The sequence below is a fragment of the Triturus cristatus genome, chromosome 3_2, assembly GCF_964204655.1.
Source record: "Triturus cristatus chromosome 3_2, aTriCri1.1, whole genome shotgun sequence".
In the NCBI taxonomy this organism is placed as follows: Eukaryota; Metazoa; Chordata; class Amphibia; order Caudata; family Salamandridae; genus Triturus; species Triturus cristatus.
This window is the reverse complement of record NC_140584.1, coordinates 1,227,352,407-1,227,376,168: the sequence shown is the minus strand read 5'-3', so window position 1 is coordinate 1,227,376,168 and position 23,762 is coordinate 1,227,352,407. Positions and strand designations below refer to the sequence as shown.

At 47.1% G+C, this 23,762-nt stretch overlaps 1 protein-coding gene across 5 annotated transcripts in view; it reads right to left on the bottom strand.

Moving 5' to 3' along the window:
• Positions 1 to 23,762, bottom strand: part of LOC146859524 (CD5 antigen-like) — a 585,933-nt gene that overhangs the window by 369,405 nt on the left and 192,766 nt on the right. For all 5 annotated transcript variants that reach the window (XM_085650234.1, XM_085650233.1, XM_085650232.1 and 2 more), the window contains one exon: positions 17,759 to 18,073. In XM_085650234.1, coding sequence (XP_085506360.1) covers positions 17,759 to 18,073 — 315 coding nt within the window. The remainder of the gene's footprint in view (positions 1 to 17,758; positions 18,074 to 23,762) is intronic.

Genomic DNA, 23,762 nt, shown 5'->3' with positions numbered 1-23,762 from the left:
TTTGGCTGACCATGGAAACGTCCTGAGCCCTTTCTTTACATCTTTGGCTGACCATGGAAACGTCCTGAGCCCTTTCTTTACACCTTTGGCTGACAATGGAAGTGTCCTGAGCCCTTTCTTTACACCTTTGGCTGACCATGGAAACATCCTGAGCCCTTTATTTACATCTTTGGCTGACCATGGAAACGTCCTGATCCCTTTCTTTAAACCTTTGGCTGACCATGGAAACATCCTGAGCCCTTTCTTTAAACCTTTGGCTAACCATGGAAATGTCCTGAGCCCTTTCTTTACACCTTTGGCTGACCATGGAAACGTCCTGAGCCCTTTCTTTAAACCTTTGGCTGACCATGGAAACATCCTGAGCCCTTTCTGTACACCTTTGGATGACCATGGAAACGTCCTAAGCCCTTTCTTTACACCTTTGGCTGACAATGGAAACGTGCTAAGTCCTTTCTTTACACCTTTGTCTGACCAAGGAAACGTCCTGAGCCCTTTCTTTAAACCTTTGTCTGACCATGGAAACGTCCTGAGCCCTTTCTTTGCACCTTTGGCTGACCATGGAAACGTCCTGAGCCCTTTTTTACATCTTTGGGTGACCAGGAAACGTCCTGAGCCCTTTCTTTACATCTATGGCTGACCATGGAAACGTCCTGAGCCCTTTTTTACATCTTTGGCTGACCTTGGAAACGTCCTGAGCCCTTTCTTTAAACCTTTGGCTGACTATGGAAACGTCCTGAGCCCTTTCGTTAAACCTTTGGCTGACCATGGAAACATCCTGAGCCCTTTGTTTACATCTTTGGCTGACCATGGAAATGTCCTGAGCCCTTTCTTTACACCTTTGGCTGACCATGGAAATGTCCTGAGCCCTTTATTTACATCTTTGGTTGACCATAGAAACGTCCTGAGCCCTTTCTTTGCATCTTTGGCTGAGCATGGAAACATCCTGAGACCTTTCTTTACACCTTTGGCTGACCATGGAAACATCCTGAGCCCTTTCTTTACATCTTTGGCTGACCATGGAAACGTCCTGAGCCCTTTCTTTACACCTTTGGTTGACCATGGAAACGTCCTGAGTCCTTTCTTTACACCTTTGGCTGACCATGGAAACGTCCTGAGCCCTTTCTTTACATCTTTGGCTGACCATGGAAACGTCCTGAGCCTTTTCTTTACATCTTTGGCTGACCATGGAAACGTCATGAGCCCTTTCTTTACACCTTTGGCTGACCATGGAAACGTCCTGAGCCCTTTCTTTACACCTTTGGCTGACCATGGAAACGTCCTGAGCCCTTTCTTTACATCTTTGGCTGACCAGGAAAATGTCCTGAGCCCTTTCTTTACACCTTTGGCTGACCATGGAAACGTCCTGAGCCTTTTCTTTAAACCTTTGGCTGACCATGGAAACGTCCTGAGCCCTTTCTTTACACCTTTGGCTGACCATGGAAACTTCCTAAGTCCTTTCTTTACACCTTTGGCTGACCATGGAAACGTCCTGAGCCCTTTCTTTAAACCTTTGGCTGAGCATGGAAACGTCCTGAACCCTTTCTTTACACCTTTGGCTGACCATGGAAACATCCTGAACCCTTTCTTTTCACCTTTGGCTGACCATGGAAATGTCCTGAGCCTTTTCTTTACATCTTTGGCTGACCATGGAAACATCCTGAGCCCAATCTTTACACCTTTGGCTGACCATGGAAACGTCCTGAGCCCTTTCTTTACATCTTTGGCTGACCATGGAAACGTCCTGAGCCCTTTCTTTACATCTTTGGCTGACCATGGAAACGTCCTGAGCCCTTTCTTTACATCTTTGGCTGACCATGGAAATGTCCTGAGCCCTTTCTTTACACCTTTGGCTGACAATGGAAGTGTCCTGAGCCCTTTCTTTACACCTTTGGCTGACCATGGAAACATCCTGAGCCCTTTATTTACATCTTTGGCTGACCATGGAAACGTCCTGAGCCCTTTCTTTAAACCTTTGGCTGACCATGGAAACGTCCTGAGCCCTTTCTTTAAACCTTTGGCTAACCATGGAAATGTCCTGAGCCCTTTCTTTACACCTTTGGCTGACCATGGAAACGTCCTGAGCCCTTTCTTTAAACCTTTGGCTGACCATGGAAACATCCTGAGCAATTTCTGTACACCTTTGGATGACCATGGAAACGTCCTAAGCCCTTTCTTTACACCTTTGGCTGACAATGGAAACAAGCTAAGTCCTTTCTTTACACCTTTGTCTGACCAAGGAAACGTCCTGAGCCCTTTCTTTAAACCTTTGTCTGACCATGGAAACGTCCTGAGCCCTTTCTTTACACCTTTGGCTGACCATGGAAACGTCCTGAGCCCTTTCTTTACATCTTTGGATGACCATGGAAACGTCCTGAGCCCTTTCTTTACATCTATGGCTGACCATGGAAACGTCCTGAGCCCTTTCTTTACATCTTTGGCTGACCATGGAAACATCCTGAGCTCTTTCTTTACACCTTTGGCTGACCATGGAAACGTCCTGAGCCCTTTCGTTAAACCTTTGGCTGACCATGGAAACGTCCTGAGCCCTTTCTTTACACCTTTGGCTGACCACGGAAACATCCTGAGCCCTTTCTTTACATCTTTGGCTGACCATGGAAACGTCCTGAGCCCTTTCTTTACATCTTTGGCTGACCATGGAAACGTCCTGAGCCCTTTCTTTACACCTTTGGCTGACCATGGAAACATCCTGATCCCTTTCTGTGCATCCTTGGCTGACCATGGAAACGTCCTGAGCCCTTACTTTACACCTTTGGCTGACCATGGAAACGTCCTGAGCCCTTTCGTTAAACCTTTGGCTGACCATGGAAACATCCTGAGCCCTTTCTTTACACCTTTGGCTGACCATGGAAACGTCCTGAGCCCTTTCTTTACATCTTTGGCTGACCATGGAAACGTCCTGAGCCCTTTCTTTACATCTTTGGCTGACCATGGAATCGTCCTGAGCCCTTTCTTTACACCTTTGGCTGACCATGGAAATATCCTGATCCCTTTCTGTGCATCCTTGGCTGACCATGGAAACGTCCTCAGCCCTTTCTGTGCATCTTTGGCTGAGCATGGAAACGTCCTGAGCCCTTTCTTTACACCTTTGGCTGACCATGGAAACATCCTGATCCCTTTCTGTGCATCCTTGGCTGACCATGGAAACGTCCTGAGCCCTTACTTTACACCTTTGGCTGACCATGGAAACGTCCTGAGCCCTTTCGTTAAACCTTTGGCTGACCATGGAAACATCCTGAGCCCTTTCTTTACACCTTTGGCTGACCATGGAAACGTCCTGAGCCTTTTCTTTAAACCTTTGGCTGACCATGGAAACGTCCTGAGCCCTTTCTGTACACATTTGGCTGACCATAGAAACATCCTGAGCCCTTTCTTTACACCTTTGGCTGACCATGGAAACTTCCTAAGTCCTTTCTTTACACCTTTGGCTGACCATGGAAACGTCCTGAGCCCTTTCTTTAAACCTTTGGCTGAGCATGGAAACATCCTGAACCCTTTCTTTACACCTTTGGCTGACCATGGAAACATCCTGAACCCTTTCTTTTCACCTTTGGCTGACCATGGAAACGTCCTGAGACCTTTCTTTACATCTTTGGCTGACCATGGAAACGTCCTGAGCCCAATCTTTACACCTTTGGCTGACCATGGAAACGTCCTGAGCCCTTTCTTTACATCTTTGGCTGACCATGGAAACATCCTGAGCCCTTTCTTTACATCTTTGGCTGACCATGGAAACGTCCTGAGCCCTTTCTTTACATCTTTGGCTGACCATGGAAACATCCTGAGCCCTTTCTTTACACCTTCGGCTGACAATGGAAGTGTCCTGAGCCCTTTCTTTACACCTTTGGCTGACCATGGAAACGTCCTGAGCCCTTTATTTACATCTTTGGCTGACCATGGAAACGTCCTGAGCCCTTTCTTTAAACCTTTGGCTGACCATGGAAACGTCCTGAGCCCTTTCTTTAAACCTTTGGCTAACCATGGAAATGTCCTGAGCCCTTTCTTTACACCTTTGGCTGACCATGGAAACGTCCTGAGCCCTTTCTTTAAACCTTTGGCTGACCATGGAAACATCCTGAGCCCTTTCTGTACACCTTTGGCTGACAATGGAAACATGCTAAGTCCTTTCTTTACACCTTTGTCTGACCAAGGAAACGTCCTGAGCCCTTTCTTTAAACCTTTGTCTGACCATGGAAACGTCCTGAGCCCTTTCTGTACACCTTTGGCTGACCATGGAAACGTCCTGAGCCCTTTCTTTACATCTTTGGATGACCATGGAAACGTCCTGAGCCCTTTCTTTACATCTTTGGCTGACCATGGAAACATCCTGAGCTCTTTCTTTACACCTTTGGCTGACCATGGAAACGTCCTGAGCCCTTTCGTTAAACCTTTGGCTGACCATGGAAACGTCCTGAGCCCTTTCTTTACACCTTTGGCTGACCACGGAAACATCCTGAGCCCTTTCTTTACATCTTTGGCTGACCATGGAAACGTCCTGAGCCCTCTCTTTACATCTTTGGCTGACCATGGAAACGTCCTGAGCCCTTTCTTTACACCTTTGGCTGACCATGGAAACGTCCTGAGCCCTTTCTTTACATCTTTGGCTGACCATGGAAATGTCCTGAGCCCTTTCTTTACATCTTTGGCTGACCATGGAAACGTCCTGAGCCCTTTCTTTACATCTTTGGCTGACCATGGAAATGTCCTGAGCCAATTCTTTACACCTTTGGCTGACAATGGAAGTGTCCTGAGCCCTTTCTTTACACCTTTGGCTGACCATGGAAACGTCCTGAGCCCTTTATTTACATCTTTGGCTGACCATGGAAACGTCCTGAGCCCTTTCTTTAAACCTTTGGCTGACCATGGAAACGTCCTGAGCCCTTTCTTTAAACCTTTGGCTAACCATGGAAATGTCCTGAGCCCTTTCTTTACACCTTTGGCTGACCATGGAAACGTCCTGAGCCCTTTCTTTAAACCTTTGGCTGACCATGGAAACATCCTGAGCAATTTCTGTACACCTTTGGATGACCATGGAAACGTCCTAAGCCCTTTCTTTACACCTTTGGCTGACAATGGAAACAAGCTAAGTCCTTTCTTTACACCTTTGTCTGACCAAGGAAACGTCCTGAGCCCTTTCTTTAAACCTTTGTCTGACCATGGAAACGTCCTGAGCCCTTTCTTTACACCTTTGGCTGACCATGGAAACGTCCTGAGCCCTTTCTTTACATCTTTGGATGACCATGGAAACGTCCTGAGCCCTTTCTTTATATCTATGGCTGACCATGGAAACGTCCTGAGCCCTTTCTTTACATCTTTGGCTGACCATGGAAACATCCTGAGCTCTTTCTTTACACCTTTGGCTGACCATGGAAACGTCCTGAGCCCTTTCGTTAAACCTTTGGCTGACCATGGAAACGTCCTGAGCCCTTTCTTTACACCTTTGGCTGACCACGGAAACATCCTGAGCCCTTTCTTTACATCTATGGCTGACCATGGAAACGTCCTGAGCCCTTTCTTTACATCTTTGGCTGACCATGGAAACATCCTGAGCTCTTTCTTTACACCTTTGGCTGACCATGGAAACGTCCTGAGCCCTTTCGTTAAACCTTTGGCTGACCATGGAAACGTCCTGAGCCCTTTCTTTACACCTTTGGCTGACCACGGAAACATCCTGAGCCCTTTCTTTACATCTTTGGCTGACCATGGAAACGTCCTGAACCCTTTCTTTACATCTTTGGCTGACCATGGAAACGTCCTGAGCCCTTTCTTTACACCTTTGGCTGACCATGGAAACATCCTGATCCCTTTCTGTGCATCCTTGGCTGACCATGGAAACGTCCTGAGCCCTTACTTTACACCTTTGGCTGACACTGGAAACGTCCTGAGCCTTTTCTTTAAACCTTTGGCTGACCATGGAAACGTCCTGAGCCCTTTCTGTACACCTTTGGCTGACCATAGAAACATCCTGAGCCCTTTCTTTACACCTTTGGCTGACCATGGAAACTTCCTAAGTCCTTTCTTTACACCTTTGGCTGACCATGGAAACGTCCTGAGCCCTTTCTTTAAACCTTTGGCTGAGCATGGAAACATCCTGAACCCTTTCTTTACTCCTTTGGCTGACCATGGAAACATCCTGAACCCTTTCTTTTCACCTTTGGCTGACCATGGAAACGTCCTGAGACCTTTCTTTACATCTTTGGCTGACCATGGAAACGTCCTGAGCCCAATCTTTACACCTTTGGCTGACCATGGAAACGTCCTGAGCCCTTTCTTTACATCTTTGGCTGACCATGGAAACATCCTGAGCCCTTTCTTTACATCTTTGGCTGACCATGGAAACGTCCTGAGCCCTTTCTTTACATCTTTGGCTGACCATGGAAACATCCTGAGCCCTTTCTTTACACCTTCGGCTGACAATGGAAGTGTCCTGAGCCCTTTCTTTACACCTTTGGCTGACCATGGAAACGTCCTGAGCCCTTTATTTACATCTTTGGCTGACCATGGAAACGTCCTGAGCCCTTTCTTTAAACCTTTGGCTGACCATGGAAACGTCCTGAGCCCTTTCTTTAAACCTTTGGCTAACCATGGAAATGTCCTGAGCCCTTTCTTTACACCTTTGGCTGACCATGGAAACGTCCTGAGCCCTTTCTTTAAACCTTTGGCTGACCATGGAAACATCCTGAGCCCTTTCTGTACACCTTTGGCTGACAATGGAAACGTGCTAAGTCCTTTCTTTACACCTTTGTATGACCAAGGAAACGTCCTGAGCCCTTTCTTTAAACCTTTGTCTGACCATGGAAACGTCCTGAGCCCTTTCTGTACACCTTTGGCTGACCATGGAAACGTCCTGAGCCCTTTCTTTACATCTTTGGATGACCATGGAAACGTCCTGAGCCCTTTCTTTACATCTTTGGCTGACCATGGAAACATCCTGAGCTCTTTCTTTACACCTTTGGCTGACCATGGAAACGTCCTGAGCCCTTTCGTTAAACCTTTGGCTGACCATGGAAACGTCCTGAGCCCTTTCTTTACACCTTTGGCTGACCACGGAAACATCCTGAGCCCTTTCTTTACATCTTTGGCTGACCATGGAAACGTCCTGAGCCCTTTCTTTACATCTTTGGCTGACCATGGAAACGTCCTGAGCCCTTTCTTTACACCTTTGGCTGACCATGGAAACGTCCTGAGCCCTTTCTTTACATCTTTGGCTGACCATGGAAACGTCCTGAGCCCTTTCTTTACATCTTTGGCTGACCATGGAAACGTCCTGAGCCCTTTCTTTACATCTTTGGCTGACCATGGAAATGTCCTGAGCCCTTTCTTTACACCTTTGGCTGACAATGGAAGTGTCCTGAGCCCTTTCTTTACACCTTTGGCTGACCATGGAAACGTCCTGAGCCCTTTATTTACATCTTTGGCTGACCATGGAAACGTCCTGAGCCCTTTCTTTAAACCTTTGGCTGACCATGGAAACGTCCTGAGCCCTTTCTTTAAACCTTTGGCTAACCATGGAAATGTCCTGAGCCCTTTCTTTACACCTTTGGCTGACCATGGAAACGTCCTGAGCCCTTTCTTTAAACCTTTGGCTGACCATGGAAACATCCTGAGCAATTTCTGTACACCTTTGGATGACCATGGAAACGTCCTAAGCCCTTTCTTTACACCTTTGGCTGACAATGGAAACAAGCTAAGTCCTTTCTTTACACCTTTGTCTGACCAAGGAAACGTCCTGAGCCCTTTCTTTAAACCTTTGTCTGACCATGGAAACGTCCTGAGCCCTTTCTTTACACCTTTGGCTGACCATGGAAACGTCCTGAGCCCTTTCTTTACATCTTTGGATGACCATGGAAACGTCCTGAGCCCTTTCTTTACATCTATGGCTGACCATGGAAACGTCCTGAGCCCTTTCTTTACATCTTTGGCTGACCATGGAAACATCCTGAGCTCTTTCTTTACACCTTGGGCTGACCATGGAAACGTCCTGAGCCCTTTTGTTAAACCTTTGGCTGACCATGGAAACGTCCTGAGCCCTTTCTTTACACCTTTGGCTGACCACGGAAACATCCTGAGCCCTTTCTTTACATCTTTGGCTGACCATGGAAACGTCCTGAGCCCTTTCTTTACATCTTTGGCTGACCATGGAAACGTCCTGAGCCCTTTCTTTACACCTTTGGCTGACCATGGAAACATCCTGATCCCTTTCTGTGCATCCTTGGCTGACCATGGAAACGTCCTGAGCCCTTACTTTACACCTTTGGCTGACCATGGAAACGTCCTGAGCCCTTTCGTTAAACCTTTGGCTGACCATGGAAACATCCTGAGCCCTTTCTTTACACCTTTGGCTGACCATGGAAACGTCCTGAGCCCTTTCTTTACATCTTTGGCTGACCATGGAAACGTCCTGAGCCCTTTCTTTACATCTTTGGCTGACCATGGAATCGTCCTGAGCCCTTTCTTTACACCTTTGGCTGACCATGGAAATATCCTGATCCCTTTCTGTGCATCCTTGGCTGACCATGGAAACGTCCTCAGCCCTTTCTGTGCATCTTTGGCTGAGCATGGAAACGTCCTGAGCCCTTTCGTTAAACCTTTGGCTGACCATGGAAACATCCTGAGCCCTTTCTTTACACCTTTGGCTGACCATGGAAACGTCCTGAGCCTTTTCTTTAAACCTTTGGCTGACCATGGAAACGTCCTGAGCCCTTTCTGTACACCTTTGGCTGACCATGGAAACGTCCTGAGCCCTTTCTTTAAACCTTTGGCTGAGCATGGAAACATCCTGAACCCTTTCTTTACACCTTTGGCTGACCATGGAAACATCCTGAACCCTTTCTTTTCACCTTTGGCTGACCATGGAAACGTCCTGAGACCTTTCTTTACATCTTTGGCTGACCATGGAAACGTCCTGAGCCCAATCTTTACACCTTTGGCTGACCATGGAAACGTCCTGAGCCCAATCTTTACACCTTTGGCTGACCATGGAAACGTCCTGAGCCCTTTCTTTACATCTTTGGCTGACCATGGAAACATCCTGAGCCCTTTCTTTACATCTTTGGCTGACCATGGAAACGTCCTGAGCCCTTTCTTTACATCTTTGGCTGACCATGGAAACATCCTGAGCCCTTTCTTTACACCTTCGGCTGACAATGGAAGTGTCCTGAGCCCTTTCTTTACACCTTTGGCTGACCATGGAAACGTCCTGAGCCCTTTATTTACATCTTTGGCTGACCATGGAAACGTCCTGAGCCCTTTCTTTAAACCTTTGGCTGACCATGGAAACGTCCTGAGCCCTTTCTTTAAACCTTTGGCTAACCATGGAAATGTCCTGAGCCCTTTCTTTACACCTTTGGCTGACCATGGAAACGTCCTGAGCCCTTTCTTTAAACCTTTGGCTGACCATGGAAACATCCTGAGCCCTTTCTGTACACCTTTGGCTGACAATGGAAACGTGCTAAGTCCTTTCTTTACACCTTTGTATGACCAAGGAAACGTCCTGAGCCCTTTCTTTAAACCTTTGTCTGACCATGGAAACGTCCTGAGCCCTTTCTGTACACCTTTGGCTGACCATGGAAACGTCCTGAGCCCTTTCTTTACATCTTTGGATGACCATGGAAACGTCCTGAGCCCTTTCTTTACATCTTTGGCTGACCATGGAAACATCCTGAGCTCTTTCTTTACACCTTTGGCTGACCATGGAAACGTCCTGAGCCCTTTCGTTAAACCTTTGGCTGACCATGGAAACGTCCTGAGCCCTTTCTTTACACCTTTGGCTGACCACGGAAACATCCTGAGCCCTTTCTTTACATCTTTGGCTGACCATGGAAACGTCCTGAGCCCTTTCTTTACATCTTTGGCTGACCATGGAAACGTCCTGAGCCCTTTCTTTACACCTTTGGCTGACCATGGAAACGTCCTGAGCCCTTTCTTTACATCTTTGGCTGACCATGGAAACGTCCTGAGCCCTTTCTTTACATCTTTGGCTGACCATGGAAACGTCCTGAGCCCTTTCTTTACATCTTTGGCTGACCATGGAAATGTCCTGAGCCCTTTCTTTACACCTTTGGCTGACAATGGAAGTGTCCTGAGCCCTTTCTTTACACCTTTGGCTGACCATGGAAACGTCCTGAGCCCTTTATTTACATCTTTGGCTGACCATGGAAACGTCCTGAGCCCTTTCTTTAAACCTTTGGCTGACCATGGAAACGTCCTGAGCCCTTTCTTTAAACCTTTGGCTAACCATGGAAATGTCCTGAGCCCTTTCTTTACACCTTTGGCTGACCATGGAAACGTCCTGAGCCCTTTCTTTAAACCTTTGGCTGACCATGGAAACATCCTGAGCAATTTCTGTACACCTTTGGATGACCATGGAAACGTCCTAAGCCCTTTCTTTACACCTTTGGCTGACAATGGAAACAAGCTAAGTCCTTTCTTTACACCTTTGTCTGACCAAGGAAACGTCCTGAGCCCTTTCTTTAAACCTTTGTCTGACCATGGAAACGTCCTGAGCCCTTTCTTTACACCTTTGGCTGACCATGGAAACGTCCTGAGCCCTTTCTTTACATCTTTGGATGACCATGGAAACGTCCTGAGCCCTTTCTTTACATCTATGGCTGACCATGGAAACGTCCTGAGCCCTTTCTTTACATCTTTGGCTGACCATGGAAACATCCTGAGCTCTTTCTTTACACCTTGGGCTGACCATGGAAACGTCCTGAGCCCTTTTGTTAAACCTTTGGCTGACCATGGAAACGTCCTGAGCCCTTTCTTTACACCTTTGGCTGACCACGGAAACATCCTGAGCCCTTTCTTTACATCTTTGGCTGACCATGGAAACGTCCTGAGCCCTTTCTTTACATCTTTGGCTGACCATGGAAACGTCCTGAGCCCTTTCTTTACACCTTTGGCTGACCATGGAAACATCCTGATCCCTTTCTGTGCATCCTTGGCTGACCATGGAAACGTCCTGAGCCCTTACTTTACACCTTTGGCTGACCATGGAAACGTCCTGAGCCCTTTCGTTAAACCTTTGGCTGACCATGGAAACATCCTGAGCCCTTTCTTTACACCTTTGGCTGACCATGGAAACGTCCTGAGCCCTTTCTTTACATCTTTGGCTGACCATGGAAACGTCCTGAGCCCTTTCTTTACATCTTTGGCTGACCATGGAATCGTCCTGAGCCCTTTCTTTACACCTTTGGCTGACCATGGAAATATCCTGATCCCTTTCTGTGCATCCTTGGCTGACCATGGAAACGTCCTCAGCCCTTTCTGTGCATCTTTGGCTGAGCATGGAAACGTCCTGAGCCCTTTCGTTAAACCTTTGGCTGACCATGGAAACATCCTGAGCCCTTTCTTTACACCTTTGGCTGACCATGGAAACGTCCTGAGCCTTTTCTTTAAACCTTTGGCTGACCATGGAAACGTCCTGAGCCCTTTCTGTACACCTTTGGCTGACCATGGAAACGTCCTGAGCCCTTTCTTTAAACCTTTGGCTGAGCATGGAAACATCCTGAACCCTTTCTTTACACCTTTGGCTGACCATGGAAACATCCTGAACCCTTTCTTTTCACCTTTGGCTGACCATGGAAACGTCCTGAGACCTTTCTTTACATCTTTGGCTGACCATGGAAACGTCCTGAGCCCAATCTTTACACCTTTGGCTGACCATGGAAACGTCCTGAGCCCTTTCTTTACATCTTTGGCTGACCATGGAAACATCCTGAGCCCTTTCTTTACATCTTTGGCTGACCATGGAATCGTCCTGAGCCCTTTCTTTACATCTTTGGCTGACCATGGAAACATCCTGAGCCCTTTCTTTACACCTTCGGCTGACAATGGAAGTGTCCTGAGCCCTTTCTTTACACCTTTGGCTGACCATGGAAACGTCCTGAGCCCTTTATTTACATCTTTGGCTGACCATGGAAACGTCCTGAGCCCTTTCTTTAAACCTTTGGCTGACCATGGAAACGTCCTGAGCCCTTTCTTTAAACCTTTGGCTAACCATGGAAATGTCCTGAGCCCTTTCTTTACACCTTTGGCTGACCATGGAAACGTCCTGAGCCCTTTCTTTAAACCTTTGGCTGACCATGGAAACATCCTGAGCCCTTTCTGTACACCTTTGGCTGACAATGGAAACGTGCTAAGTCCTTTCTTTACACCTTTGTCTGACCAAGGAAACGTCCTGAGCCCTTTCTTTAAACCTTTGTCTGACCATGGAAACGTCCTGAGCCCTTTCTGTACACCTTTGGCTGACCATGGAAACGTCCTGAGCCCTTTCTTTACATCTTTGGATGACCATGGAAACGTCCTGAGCCCTTTCTTTACATCTTTGGCTGACCATGGAAACATCCTGAGCTCTTTCTTTACACCATTGGCTGACCATGGAAACGTCCTGAGCCCTTTCGTTAAACCTTTGGCTGACCATGGAAACGTCCTGAGCCCTTTCTTTACACCTTTGGCTGACCACGGAAACATCCTGAGCCCTTTCTTTACATCTATGGCTGACCATGGAAACGTCCTGAGCCCTTTCTTTGCACCTTTGGCTGACCATGGAAACGTCCTGAGCCCTTTCTTTACATCTTTGGCTGACCATGGAAACATCCTGAGCCCTTTCTTTACATCTTTGGCTGACCATGGAAACGTCCTGAGCCCTTTCTTTACACCTTTGGCTGACCATGGAAACATCCTGATCCCTTTCTGTGCATCCTTGGCTGACCATGGAAACGTCCTGAGCCCTTACTTTACACCTTTGGCTGACCATGGAAACGTCCTGAGACCTTTCTTTACATCTTTGGCTGACCATGGAAACGTCCTGAGCCCAATCTTTACACCTTTGGCTGACCATGGAAACGTCCTGAGCCCTTTCTTTACATCTTTGGCTGACCATGGAAACATCCTGAGCCCTTTCTTTACATCTTTGGCTGACCATGGAATCGTCCTGAGCCCTTTCTTTACATCTTTGGCTGACCATGGAAACATCCTGAGCCCTTTCTTTACACCTTCGGCTGACAATGGAAGTGTCCTGAGCCCTTTCTTTACACCTTTGGCTGACCATGGAAACGTCCTGAGCCCTTTATTTACATCTTTGGCTGACCATGGAAACGTCCTGAGCCCTTTCTTTAAACCTTTGGCTGACCATGGAAACGTCCTGAGCCCTTTCTTTAAACCTTTGGCTAACCATGGAAATGTCCTGAGCCCTTTCTTTACACCTTTGGCTGACCATGGAAACGTCCTGAGCCCTTTCTTTAAACCGTTGGCTGACCATGGAAACATCCTGAGCCCTTTCTGTACACCTTTGGCTGACAATGGAAACGTGCTAAGTCCTTTCTTTACACCTTTGTCTGACCAAGGAAACGTCCTGAGCCCTTTCTTTAAACCATTGTCTGACCATGGAAACGTCCTGAGCCCTTTCTGTACACCTTTGGCTGACCATGGAAACGTCCTGAGCCCTTTCTTTACATCTTTGGATGACCATGGAAACGTCCTGAGCCCTTTCTTTACATCTTTGGCTGACCATGGAAACATCCTGAGCTCTTTCTTTACACCATTGGCTGACCATGGAAACGTCCTGAGCCCTTTCGTTAAACCTTTGGCTGACCATGGAAACGTCCTGAGCCCTTTCTTTACACCTTTGGCTGACCACGGAAACATCCTGAGCCCTTTCTTTACATCTATGGCTGACCATGGAAACGTCCTGAGCCCTTTCTTTACACCTTTAGCTGACCATGGAAACGTCCTGAGCCCTTTCTTTACATCTTTGGCTGACCATGGAAACATCCTGAGCCCTTTCTTTACATCTTTGGCTGACCATGGAAACGTCCTGAGCCCTTTCTTTACACCTTTGGCTGACCATGGAAACATCCTGATCCCTTTCTGTGCATCCTTGGCTGACCATGGAAACGTCCTGAGCCCTTACTTTACACCTTTGGCTGACCATGGAAACGTCCTGAGCCCTTTCGTTAAACCTTTGGCTGACCATGGAAACATCCTGAGCCCTTTCTTTACACCTTTGGCTGTCCATGGAAACGTCCTGAGCCCTTTCTTTACATCTTTGGCTGACCATGGAAACGTCCTGAGCCCTTTCTTTACATCTTTGGCTGACCATGGAATCGTCCTGAGCCCTTTCTTTACACCTTTGGCTGACCATGGAAATATCCTGATCCCTTTCTGTGCATCCTTGGCTGACCATGGAAACGTCCTGAGACCTTTCTTTACATCTTTGGCTGACCATGGCAACGTCCTGAGCCCTTTCTTTACATCTTTGGCTGACCATGGAAACGTCCTGAGCGCTTTCTTTACACCTTTGGCTGATCATGGAAACGTCATGAGCCCTTTCTTTACACCTTTGGCTGACCATGGAAACATCCTAAGTCTCTTTTAAGTGTCACCCTGCCTTCATGTTTTTTGCAGTGGCATTTGGTGAGCCTGAGCTCTTATGTTTTCCAGCTTGCTTGTGGTCTTGTTGTTGTGGCTCTGAGAGGCACCAGGGTATCTGCGCAGGCGGTGATCTAGGTGTTGTAGTTAGAGATAGATTTGGGAAGTTTGCTTTTGTGTCAAGGCTGGTGGTGTAGGAGTTCGTAGAGCAAGATGTTTCTGAGATCTTGTGATGGGCTTGCGTCAGAACCCCGTTCAGAGGGCCATGGGGCAAGCAGGGGTTACTGGGGCTAACCAAGGTGGTTAGGCCATTTTCTCCTGCTGTCCTGGGGCCCACCCTACTATGGATCCCACTCAGCTGGGTCATATGCTTCCTTCTTCACCTGACTCTTAATTGGTAAGATAGCCTGAGCAGTCAACGTTCCCTCGGAGGGAATTGTAGATACAGATTAGTAGACATGACAATTACCTCGATGTGCACGCAGCGCCCACAATAAATGAATGTCCAAATATATTTTTATGAAAGAAGTATTTTAATTCTAATTCTACACATGCAAAGTTATGATGATACAAAGATCTAGTCACTACTTATAAACATCACAGGGTATGCTGCCACTACTGCACTTGTGCTGTTTACCTACTGTTGAAGACAGTAGCCTTCCACCACTATAAGAATAGTGCTTTAAGAGCCCCTCTCGGGCAACATGAGTGCAGACCATGAGACTGGCCTATGTTCTGGCGCACATACATGATCCATGTTTGGCTATGACAAAAAAGTCAGCATTAGGAATCCAGACAATAAACAGTTGGGTACTCAGGGCAGGGGTACACGTTTTTACCATGCAGAGGGCTTATCCTTCCCAACAGCTTGTCTACTGGGGGTTTGCTGAAGCTGGTGAAGATGGGGTCTAGTAGTTATCTGACAGCATGTGTGGGGTCCACTCACTGAGAGAGTCCGTGGTTGGACAGGCCCTTGAGGATGTTGCCTGTGCTGAAATCAGTGTGGTCCTCGAGTTGGTAGTTGACGTCACCAAGTCAAATAAAGGCACTTGAGTAAAGAATTAGGGAGGTGGCAAAATTTCCAATGGTGGCACTGAAGTTGGCGCTTGGTTGGGAAGGCGGTAGATAACAGTGCCACCCAGGATGTAGCTCACAATGAGGAGGAGTTTGAAGGTCAAGTGTTGCTGGTGGTGCTTTCCAAGGTGGGTGAGAATTGGATGGATTCTTTGAAGATAACAATGATTCCGCTGGTCTGTTTGTCTTGTCCTGAGATCTTGTATCCAGGGGGACTGCCATCGCGATAACGTGAGCAGACGATGAAGTTAAAAAGGTTTCGTCTGAAAGAGAAGGTCTGGTGAGTGCCTGTGTAACAGATCTCAAATTTCATTAGTGTGTTTAGTGAGGGAGCAAATTTTGAAAAGTATGAAGGATATGGATCAGTGTGTTGTGGTGTAGTAGGGGGTCAGGTATGTTTGGGCATGTGTTGAGTATGTTGGTTTTGTGAGGTGTGAGGGAGGAGTGAGATAGGTGTGGGAGAGTGTATGTGAAACGGCAGATGGTGCAGCAGAATGCATCTTCAGTGTTGGGTGGCGAAGCTCAGCAGCCGCACTGGTAGATATGACCAGGGCTCAGGCGTGGTGAGGTGGGGTGGGGTGGCGATGATGGGAGGAGGGTTGGAGGGTTGGAGGAAGGTTGGGAGTCCTGGAGATAGGCTTGGCTTTGACATGCTTTCGGCACAGCACGCCTGCGTTACAGCCTCCATTACGTGAAGACAGTTTGACAGGAAGCCAGTCATGTCACTTCCCGGGCAGATGGATGATGGTAAATCAACTAAGGTCACTTCATGTGCAGATGGATGATGGGAAATTACTTTCCTTGCTTGGCTGCTTCTTTTAAAGACACCTTTGGTGGGAAAACAGTGATGTCACTTCCTTAGCAGAATAATGCTGCGAAATCCAGTGATGTCCCTTCATGTGCAGATAAATGATAGGAAATCCACTAATATCACTTCCTTGCAGTTGGATGATGGGAAATCCTGTGATGTCACTACCTGTGCAGATGACTGAAGGTAAATCATTGATATATAGGACTGTGAATTGAAATTTTTGAAGGGGCGCTATAAACACACCCCTTCCAAATTGTGATTCGTAATGTATTTCTAAACACATAATCGCTAAATGAGTTTAGTACATTTATAAAAACTATTTAGCAGTCACAAATCATGTGATGTATCAAAAAGCAGGGTTTGTGACAGCTAAATGGCATTGTGCAAACAGATGAAACAGGAGTTCATCACCATTCTCTTTACCCAGATCAGCCGGCTTGGAATTATCACCGGCGGAGCAGTGAGAACTCCTTTTTCAACAACTTCTACGTATCCCTTTCAGGTAGTCTTCTTTCCCGCCGAATGTGCCTCACTCTCTGTCTGTCCCTCTTACCCTGTTAACCGTTTACCTCTATGATTCAGTCACTGTCTTGACCCTTTTCCTTCAGACGGCGCTATAATATCCTGTACCTATAACTACTCCATTTCCGATTGTGGTCTGTAGTATGGTCAGAATATCACTATTCAAGTTGTGTACTGTTTCCCCTTCTATTGTTGTTGATGTTACATGTACAGCATGCTGTATTTCGCTTTCTTAGGTTGGATAACATTTACATGCCTATAATGCTTTATCACTAATTATCCCACATTACCCATCACCACAATAAGCTTTGCTGTTTGTTATTTCTGTACCGCTCCCTCAGACTCTCTCCTCATATTTGTATCCTTCTCTCAGTGCCCCAAAAACAGCAACCTTACCAGTGGACTTTAATTACAGCTCTACAAATGCTCAGAACCTCAACAAACATAGTATTTATCATTTAAACGTGTGCCCAGGACTTGGCTTTTCAGTAACTTATGTGGGTTTACATCCACATACTTATACGGGGTTATCGGGTATTTCCTCCAACCTGGTAGCACCGTGCAACACACACACTACAACCACCATACGCACACACAGCAAGTCGCCACTCTTCCTGGCATATCCAAAACCCTACTTCTAGACAAATCTAGCAGCTATGTGCAGAATGCTGTTCAGTAGTGCCAAATCTGTGTGTTGATGCTGGCAAGCGAGTACTCTGTTTATTCTGTGCAGAAATGAGAGTCGGTGCCACAGTGCCGGTGTCAGGGTGTCTGCTGCCTCTAAGTTCGATGCGAATCTGTGAGTTTTCAGAGGGTTAGCCAGTCTAGAACTTACATCTGTAGTTATTGCTTGTTGCAATCTTTCACTTTGCATCTAGCCTCAAATATGTGTTTACAGTGTACGTTCATTACATTTCTTGAGAAAAGATAACTTTATTTCACTTGGTTTCCATTCCTTACCTGTGCAGGTCACCCCAGCGTCCCTTCCTGTAGGACAGGTATTGTGCTCCCAGCCTTGTTGTGGGCACTTCCATAGAGCAGCCTCATCTCCTCTGCATTGGACATTACTCATGATAACAGGCAGAGAACTCTTTCCGAATGTTGGATTGTACTCATGTTCTTCCGCTGAAATACATCCGAGCTGTCTGCAGACAACTGAAGCATCATTCAGATCCCAGGAATCATCACACACCGTCCCCCACACACCATTGTGCCTGACCTCCACTCTTCCAGAGCAGAGAGAGGCGCCGTTCACCAACCGGACCTCATCAGGACCTGGAAACAGCATAAGTGGACAGATATCAAGCAAGAGTCGCAAAATCAGGTAATGTGTCAACATTATACATATGTTTGAAAGGTTCATGGTTCTTTATTTTTGCACGATTAATCAAAATCATTGCAAATCAGGAGATAAAACACTACATGTACAATGGGAAAATATCAATACAAACGTCAAACAAAAGTAACATAGGCCCAGTCTCTTTGTGCCTCATTGTAAACAGATGAATAAATAGAGCAAAAACAGCTGCAAAATGTAATAAAATTCACAGTCTATTCAAGCTCAGTTGAATTATAGCTAAATAGTAAGAGTGTGGCATCCCACAGTGATAGTAAGAGTGAGGCATCCCATAATGATAGTAAGAGTGAAGCATCCCACAATGATAGTAAGAGTGCGACATTCCACAAGGATAGTAAAAGTGCGACATCCCACAAGGATAGTAAGAGTGCGGCATCCAACAATGATAGTAAGAGTGCGACATCCAACAAGGATAGTAAAAGTGCAACATCCCACAAGGATAGTAAGAGTGTGACATCCCACAAGGATAGTAAGAGTGCGACATCCCACAATGGTAGTAAGCGTGTGGCATCCCACAAAGATAGTAAGAGTGCGACATCTCAGAGTGATAGTAAGAGTGCGGCGTCCCACAAGGATAGTTAGAGTGCGGCATCCCACAAGGATAGTAAGAGTGCGGCATCCCACAAGGATAGTAAGAGTGCGGCATCCCACAGTGAGAGTAAGAGTGTGGCATCCCACAAGGATAGTAAGAGTGCGGCATCCTACAGTGATAGTAAGAGTGAAGCATCCCACAATGATAGTAAGAGTGCGACATCCCACAAGGATAGTAAAAGTGCGACATCCCACAAGGATAGCAAGAGTGCGGCATCCCACAATGGTAGTAAGAGTGCGGCATCCCACAGTGATAGTAAGAGTGCGGGGGATAGTAAGAGTGAGGCATCCCACAAAGATAGTAAGAGTGTGACATCCCACAAGGATAGTAAGAGTGCGGCATCCTGCAATTATAGTAAGAGTGCAGCATCCCACAATGAGAGTATGAGTGAGGAATCCCACAATGATAGTAAGACTGCAGCATCCTACAGTGATAGTAAGAAGAAGCATCCCACAATGGTAGTAGGAGTGTGGCATCCCATAATGATATTAAGAGTATGGCATCCCACAATGAGAGTAAGAGTGTGGCATCCCACAAAGATAGTAAGAGTGTGGCATCCCACAAGATAGTAAGAGTGTGGCATCCCACAAGGATAGTAAGAGTGCGGCATCCTACAGTGATAGTAAGAGTGTGGCATCCCACAGTGATAGTAAAAGTGCGACATCTCAGAGTGATAGTAAGAGTGCAGCATCCCATTATGATAGTAAGAGTGAGGCGTCCCACAAGGATAGTTAGAGTGCGGCATCCCACAAGGAAAGTAAGAGTGTGGCATCCCACAATGATAGTAAGAGTGCGACATCCCACAAGGATAGTAAAAGTGCGACATCCCACAAGGATAGTAAGAGTGCGGCATCCAACAATGATAGTAAGAGTGCGACATCCAACAAGGATAGTAAAAGTGCGACATCCCACAAGGATAGTAAGAGTGTGACATCCCACAAGGATAGCAAGAGTGCGACATCCCACAATGGTAGTAAGCGTGTGGCATCCCACAAAGATAGTAAGAGTGCAGCATCCCACAGTGATAGTAAGAGTGCGGGGGATAGTAAGAGTGAGGCATCCCACAAAGATAGTAAGAGTGCGGCATCCTGCAATTATAGTAAGAGTGCAGCATCCCACAATGAGAGTCTGAGTGAGGAATCCCACAATGATACTAAGAGTGTAGATCCCTCAGTGATAGTAAGAGTGAGGCATCTCACAAAGATAGTAAGAGTGCAGCATCCCACAGTGATAGTAAGAGTGCGGCATCCCACAGTGATAGTAAGAGTGCAGCATCCTACAATGATAGTAAGACTGCAGCATCCTACAGTGATAGTAAGAAGAAGCATCCCACAATGGTAGTAGGAGTGTGGAATCCCATAATGATATTAAGAGTATGGCATCCCACAAGGATAGTAAGAGTGTGGCATCCCACAAGGATAGCAAGAGTGCAGCATCCCACAATTATAGTAAGAGTGTTGCATCCCACAAGGATAGTAAGAGTGCAGCATCGAACAAGGAGTGCAAGAGAGCGGCATCCCACAATGATAGCAAGAGTGTAGCATCCTGCAGTGACAGTAAGAGTGCAGCATTCCACAGTGATAGTAAGAGTGCGGCATCCCACAAGGATAATAAGAGTGTGGCATTCCACAAGGATAGTAAGAGTGCGACATCCCATAAGGATAGTAAGAGTACGACATCCCATAAGGATAGTAAGAGTGCAGCATCCCACAATGATAGTAGGAGTGAGGCATCCCACAAGGATAGTAAGAGTACGACATCCCATAAGGATAGTAAGAGTGCGGCATCCCACAATGATAGTAAGCGTGCAGCATCCTACAGTGATAGTAAGAATGAAGCATCACACAATGGTAGTAAGAGTGAGACATCCCATAATGATATTAAGAGTATGGCATACAGCAATGAGAGTAAGAGTGTGGCATCCCACAAAGATAGTAAGAGTGCAGCATCCCACAGTGATAGTAAGAGTGTGGGGGATAGTAAGAGTGAGGCATCCCGCAAGGATAGTAAGAGTGCGACATCCCACAAGGATAGTAAGAGTGTGGCATCCCACAAGGATAATAAGAGTGCTGCATCCTACAATTATAGTAAGAGTGCGTCATCCCACAATGAGAGTAAGAGTGAGGCATCCCACAATGATAGTAAGAGTGCGGCATTCCACAAGGATAGTAAGAGTGCTGCATCCTACAATGATAGTAAGAGTGCGGCATCCCGCAATGATAGTAAGAGTGCAGCATCCCACAAGGTTAGTAAGAGTGTGGCATCCCACAATTATAGTAAGAGTGCAACATCCCACAAGGATAGTAAGAGTGTGGCATCCCACAAGGATAGCAAGAGTGCGGCACCCTACAATTATAGTAAGAGTGCAGCGTCCCACAGTGATAGTAAGAGTGCGACATCCTACAAGGATAGTAAGAGTGTGGCATCCTACAAGGATAGTAAGAGTGTGGCATCCCACAAGGATAGTAAGAGTGCGGCATCCCATAAGGATAGTAAGAGTGCGGCATCCAACAATGATAGTAAGAGTGCAGCATCCCACAATGATAGTAGGAGTGAGGCATCCCACAAGGATAGTAAGAGTACGACATCCCATAAGGATAGTAAGAGTGCGGCATCCCACAATGATAGTAAGCGTGCAGCATCCTACAGTGATAGTAAGAATGAAGCATCACACAATGGTAGTAAGAGTGAGACATCCCATAATGATATTAAGAGTATGGCATACAGCAATGAGAGTAAGAGTGTGGCATCCCACAAAGATAGTAAGAGTGCAGCATCCCACAGTGATAGTAAGAGTGTGGGGGATAGTAAGAGTGAGGCATCCCGCAAGGATAGTAAGAGTGCGACATCCCCCAAGGATAGTAAGAGTGTGGCATCCCACAAGGATAATAAGAGTGCTGCATCCTACAATTATAGTAAGAGTGCGTCATCCCACAATGAGAGTAAAAGTGAGGCATCCCACAATGATAGTAAGAGTGCGGCATTCCACAAGGATAGTAAGAGTGCTGCATCCTACAATGATAGTAAGAGTGCGGCATCCCACAATGATAGTAAGAGTGCAGCATCCCACAAGGTTAGTAAGAGTGTGGCATCCCACAATTATAGTAAGAGTGCAACATCCCACAAGGATAGTAAGAGTGTGGCATCCCACAAGGATAGCAAGAGTGCGGCACCCTACAATTATAGTAAGAGTGCAGCGTCCCACAGTGATAGTAAGAGTGTGACATCCTACAAGGATAGTAAGAGTGTTGCATCCTACAAGGATAGTAAGAGTGTGGCATCCCACAAGGATAGTAAGAGTGCGGTGTTGTAGCTCACCGTAGAGCACTGACAGCCCGGGGCGACATGCCCGTAGGAGACGGGCGTAAAGGAACTACATATCCCAGCGCGCTTTGCGAGATGACGCTCCGACGTCATCGCGCACGGCGCGAAGACGATGAAAAGGAACTTCCGGCATCGAGCGGGTGCCGGTTATTTTGGATTTCCAGGTTCGAGTACGGACGAGATCAAGTGCTGACGATAGTGGCGTTCTGGTAGGGGTGCTTCGCACCAGCCTTGACTTCCCGCTGCCTTTGTTGCGCACTGGTGTGTGTGTGGTTTCCCCAGTCCGTGCTAAAAGACCGTGTTTGAAACAGAACCGCTGCGGTTCCGTTGGACGCCGTTCCAAGGCATTGCGGAATCGCCCGAGCGGTGAGACTAGTGCACTGTGTTTATGATTGATTGCATAACAGTGACTCCAAGGATCTGAGCCGTTCCTATTTTCCTCCTGTCAGAGGGAAGCCTTCCCGGGGAACGATAGTAGGCTCACCCGCTGGAGTTCTCTTTAGTTCACGCTATCCCAGGAGCATGGGAGTAGCGCTCTAAGTTTGTGCAGAAACTGGTGACGGAGCTGCAGGCACCAAACAGGGCTTAAGCTTCGCTGCACCTCAATTGTTTATTTGTATTCCAACAGGGGCGGAGAGGTGACTTCTGACATACGTCCTTCCCCTCCCCCTGTTATACCCGAGATTCAGGAATTGTGGTAGGTCCGTTTGTCTGGGTGTAAAGGAGGAGAAGGAGGGGAAAAGCCAATAGGGGTATCTTGTGGCTAAACCATGTCCTTTCTATAGGTCACGGACTGCTTTGTTGCTCGGCTCTCCAGGTCTCCCAGTCAGGAGTGCTTTCTTTCCTTTACAGGTACAGCAGGGGAAGTAGGGGAAACAATGGGTACTGGAGTCTAGGGGTTGTCCTAACCATATTGCCTTGTGATTTCTCTTTCAGATCTCCCTCCCCGCAGTCCCCTTCCTTTCCTTCCCTCGCCTGATCACCCTTTTGTGTCTGTCATATACATACCAGACCAAGGGGCTATCGGAAGGTGGACCCCTTACAGCATCGTGCGACCCTGAGGACGTTGGACTGCGACAAAATAACCGGCCCACGAATAGCAGTCCTCCTAGTCGCACGGTGGGATGGCCACCTTAGAGGACGTGTTGGCTGCTTTGGCCCTGTTACAGGCCGAGGTAGTCGCCTCTAGAACAGAAACTGCCACACTACAGGCGCAGGTAGACCGCTTGGAGCGTAACCCCTTTGACGCTGGCACCCCCGCGCTATCCCAGCTGCTCCTGTGGTGGTAGAAATCCCCACGCCTTTTCCGTTAGCCACCCCCGAAAGGTATAGCGGGGATAGCAGGAAATTACAGGTCTTTCTCACACAGGTAATGCTACATTTCACCTGTAAGGCCAGGGCCTTTAACACCAACCATTCGAAAGTCGCCTTCTTGCTCTCCTATTTATCCGGGGACGCTGCACAATGGGCCGTTCCATTGGTGAGAAGAGACGATCATATCTTGTATGATTGGAACGCCTTTTTGGTAGAATTTGAGAAGACCTTTAATCGACGAGCGGCCACGCTCTCGGCCGACAGAGATCTCCTGGAGTTGCGTCAGGGCAATCGGGACATCATCTCCTATCTCAACGACTTTAGGAGACTGATTACGGAAACCGAGTGGCCTGAAGGGAAACATGCGGCCATCTTCC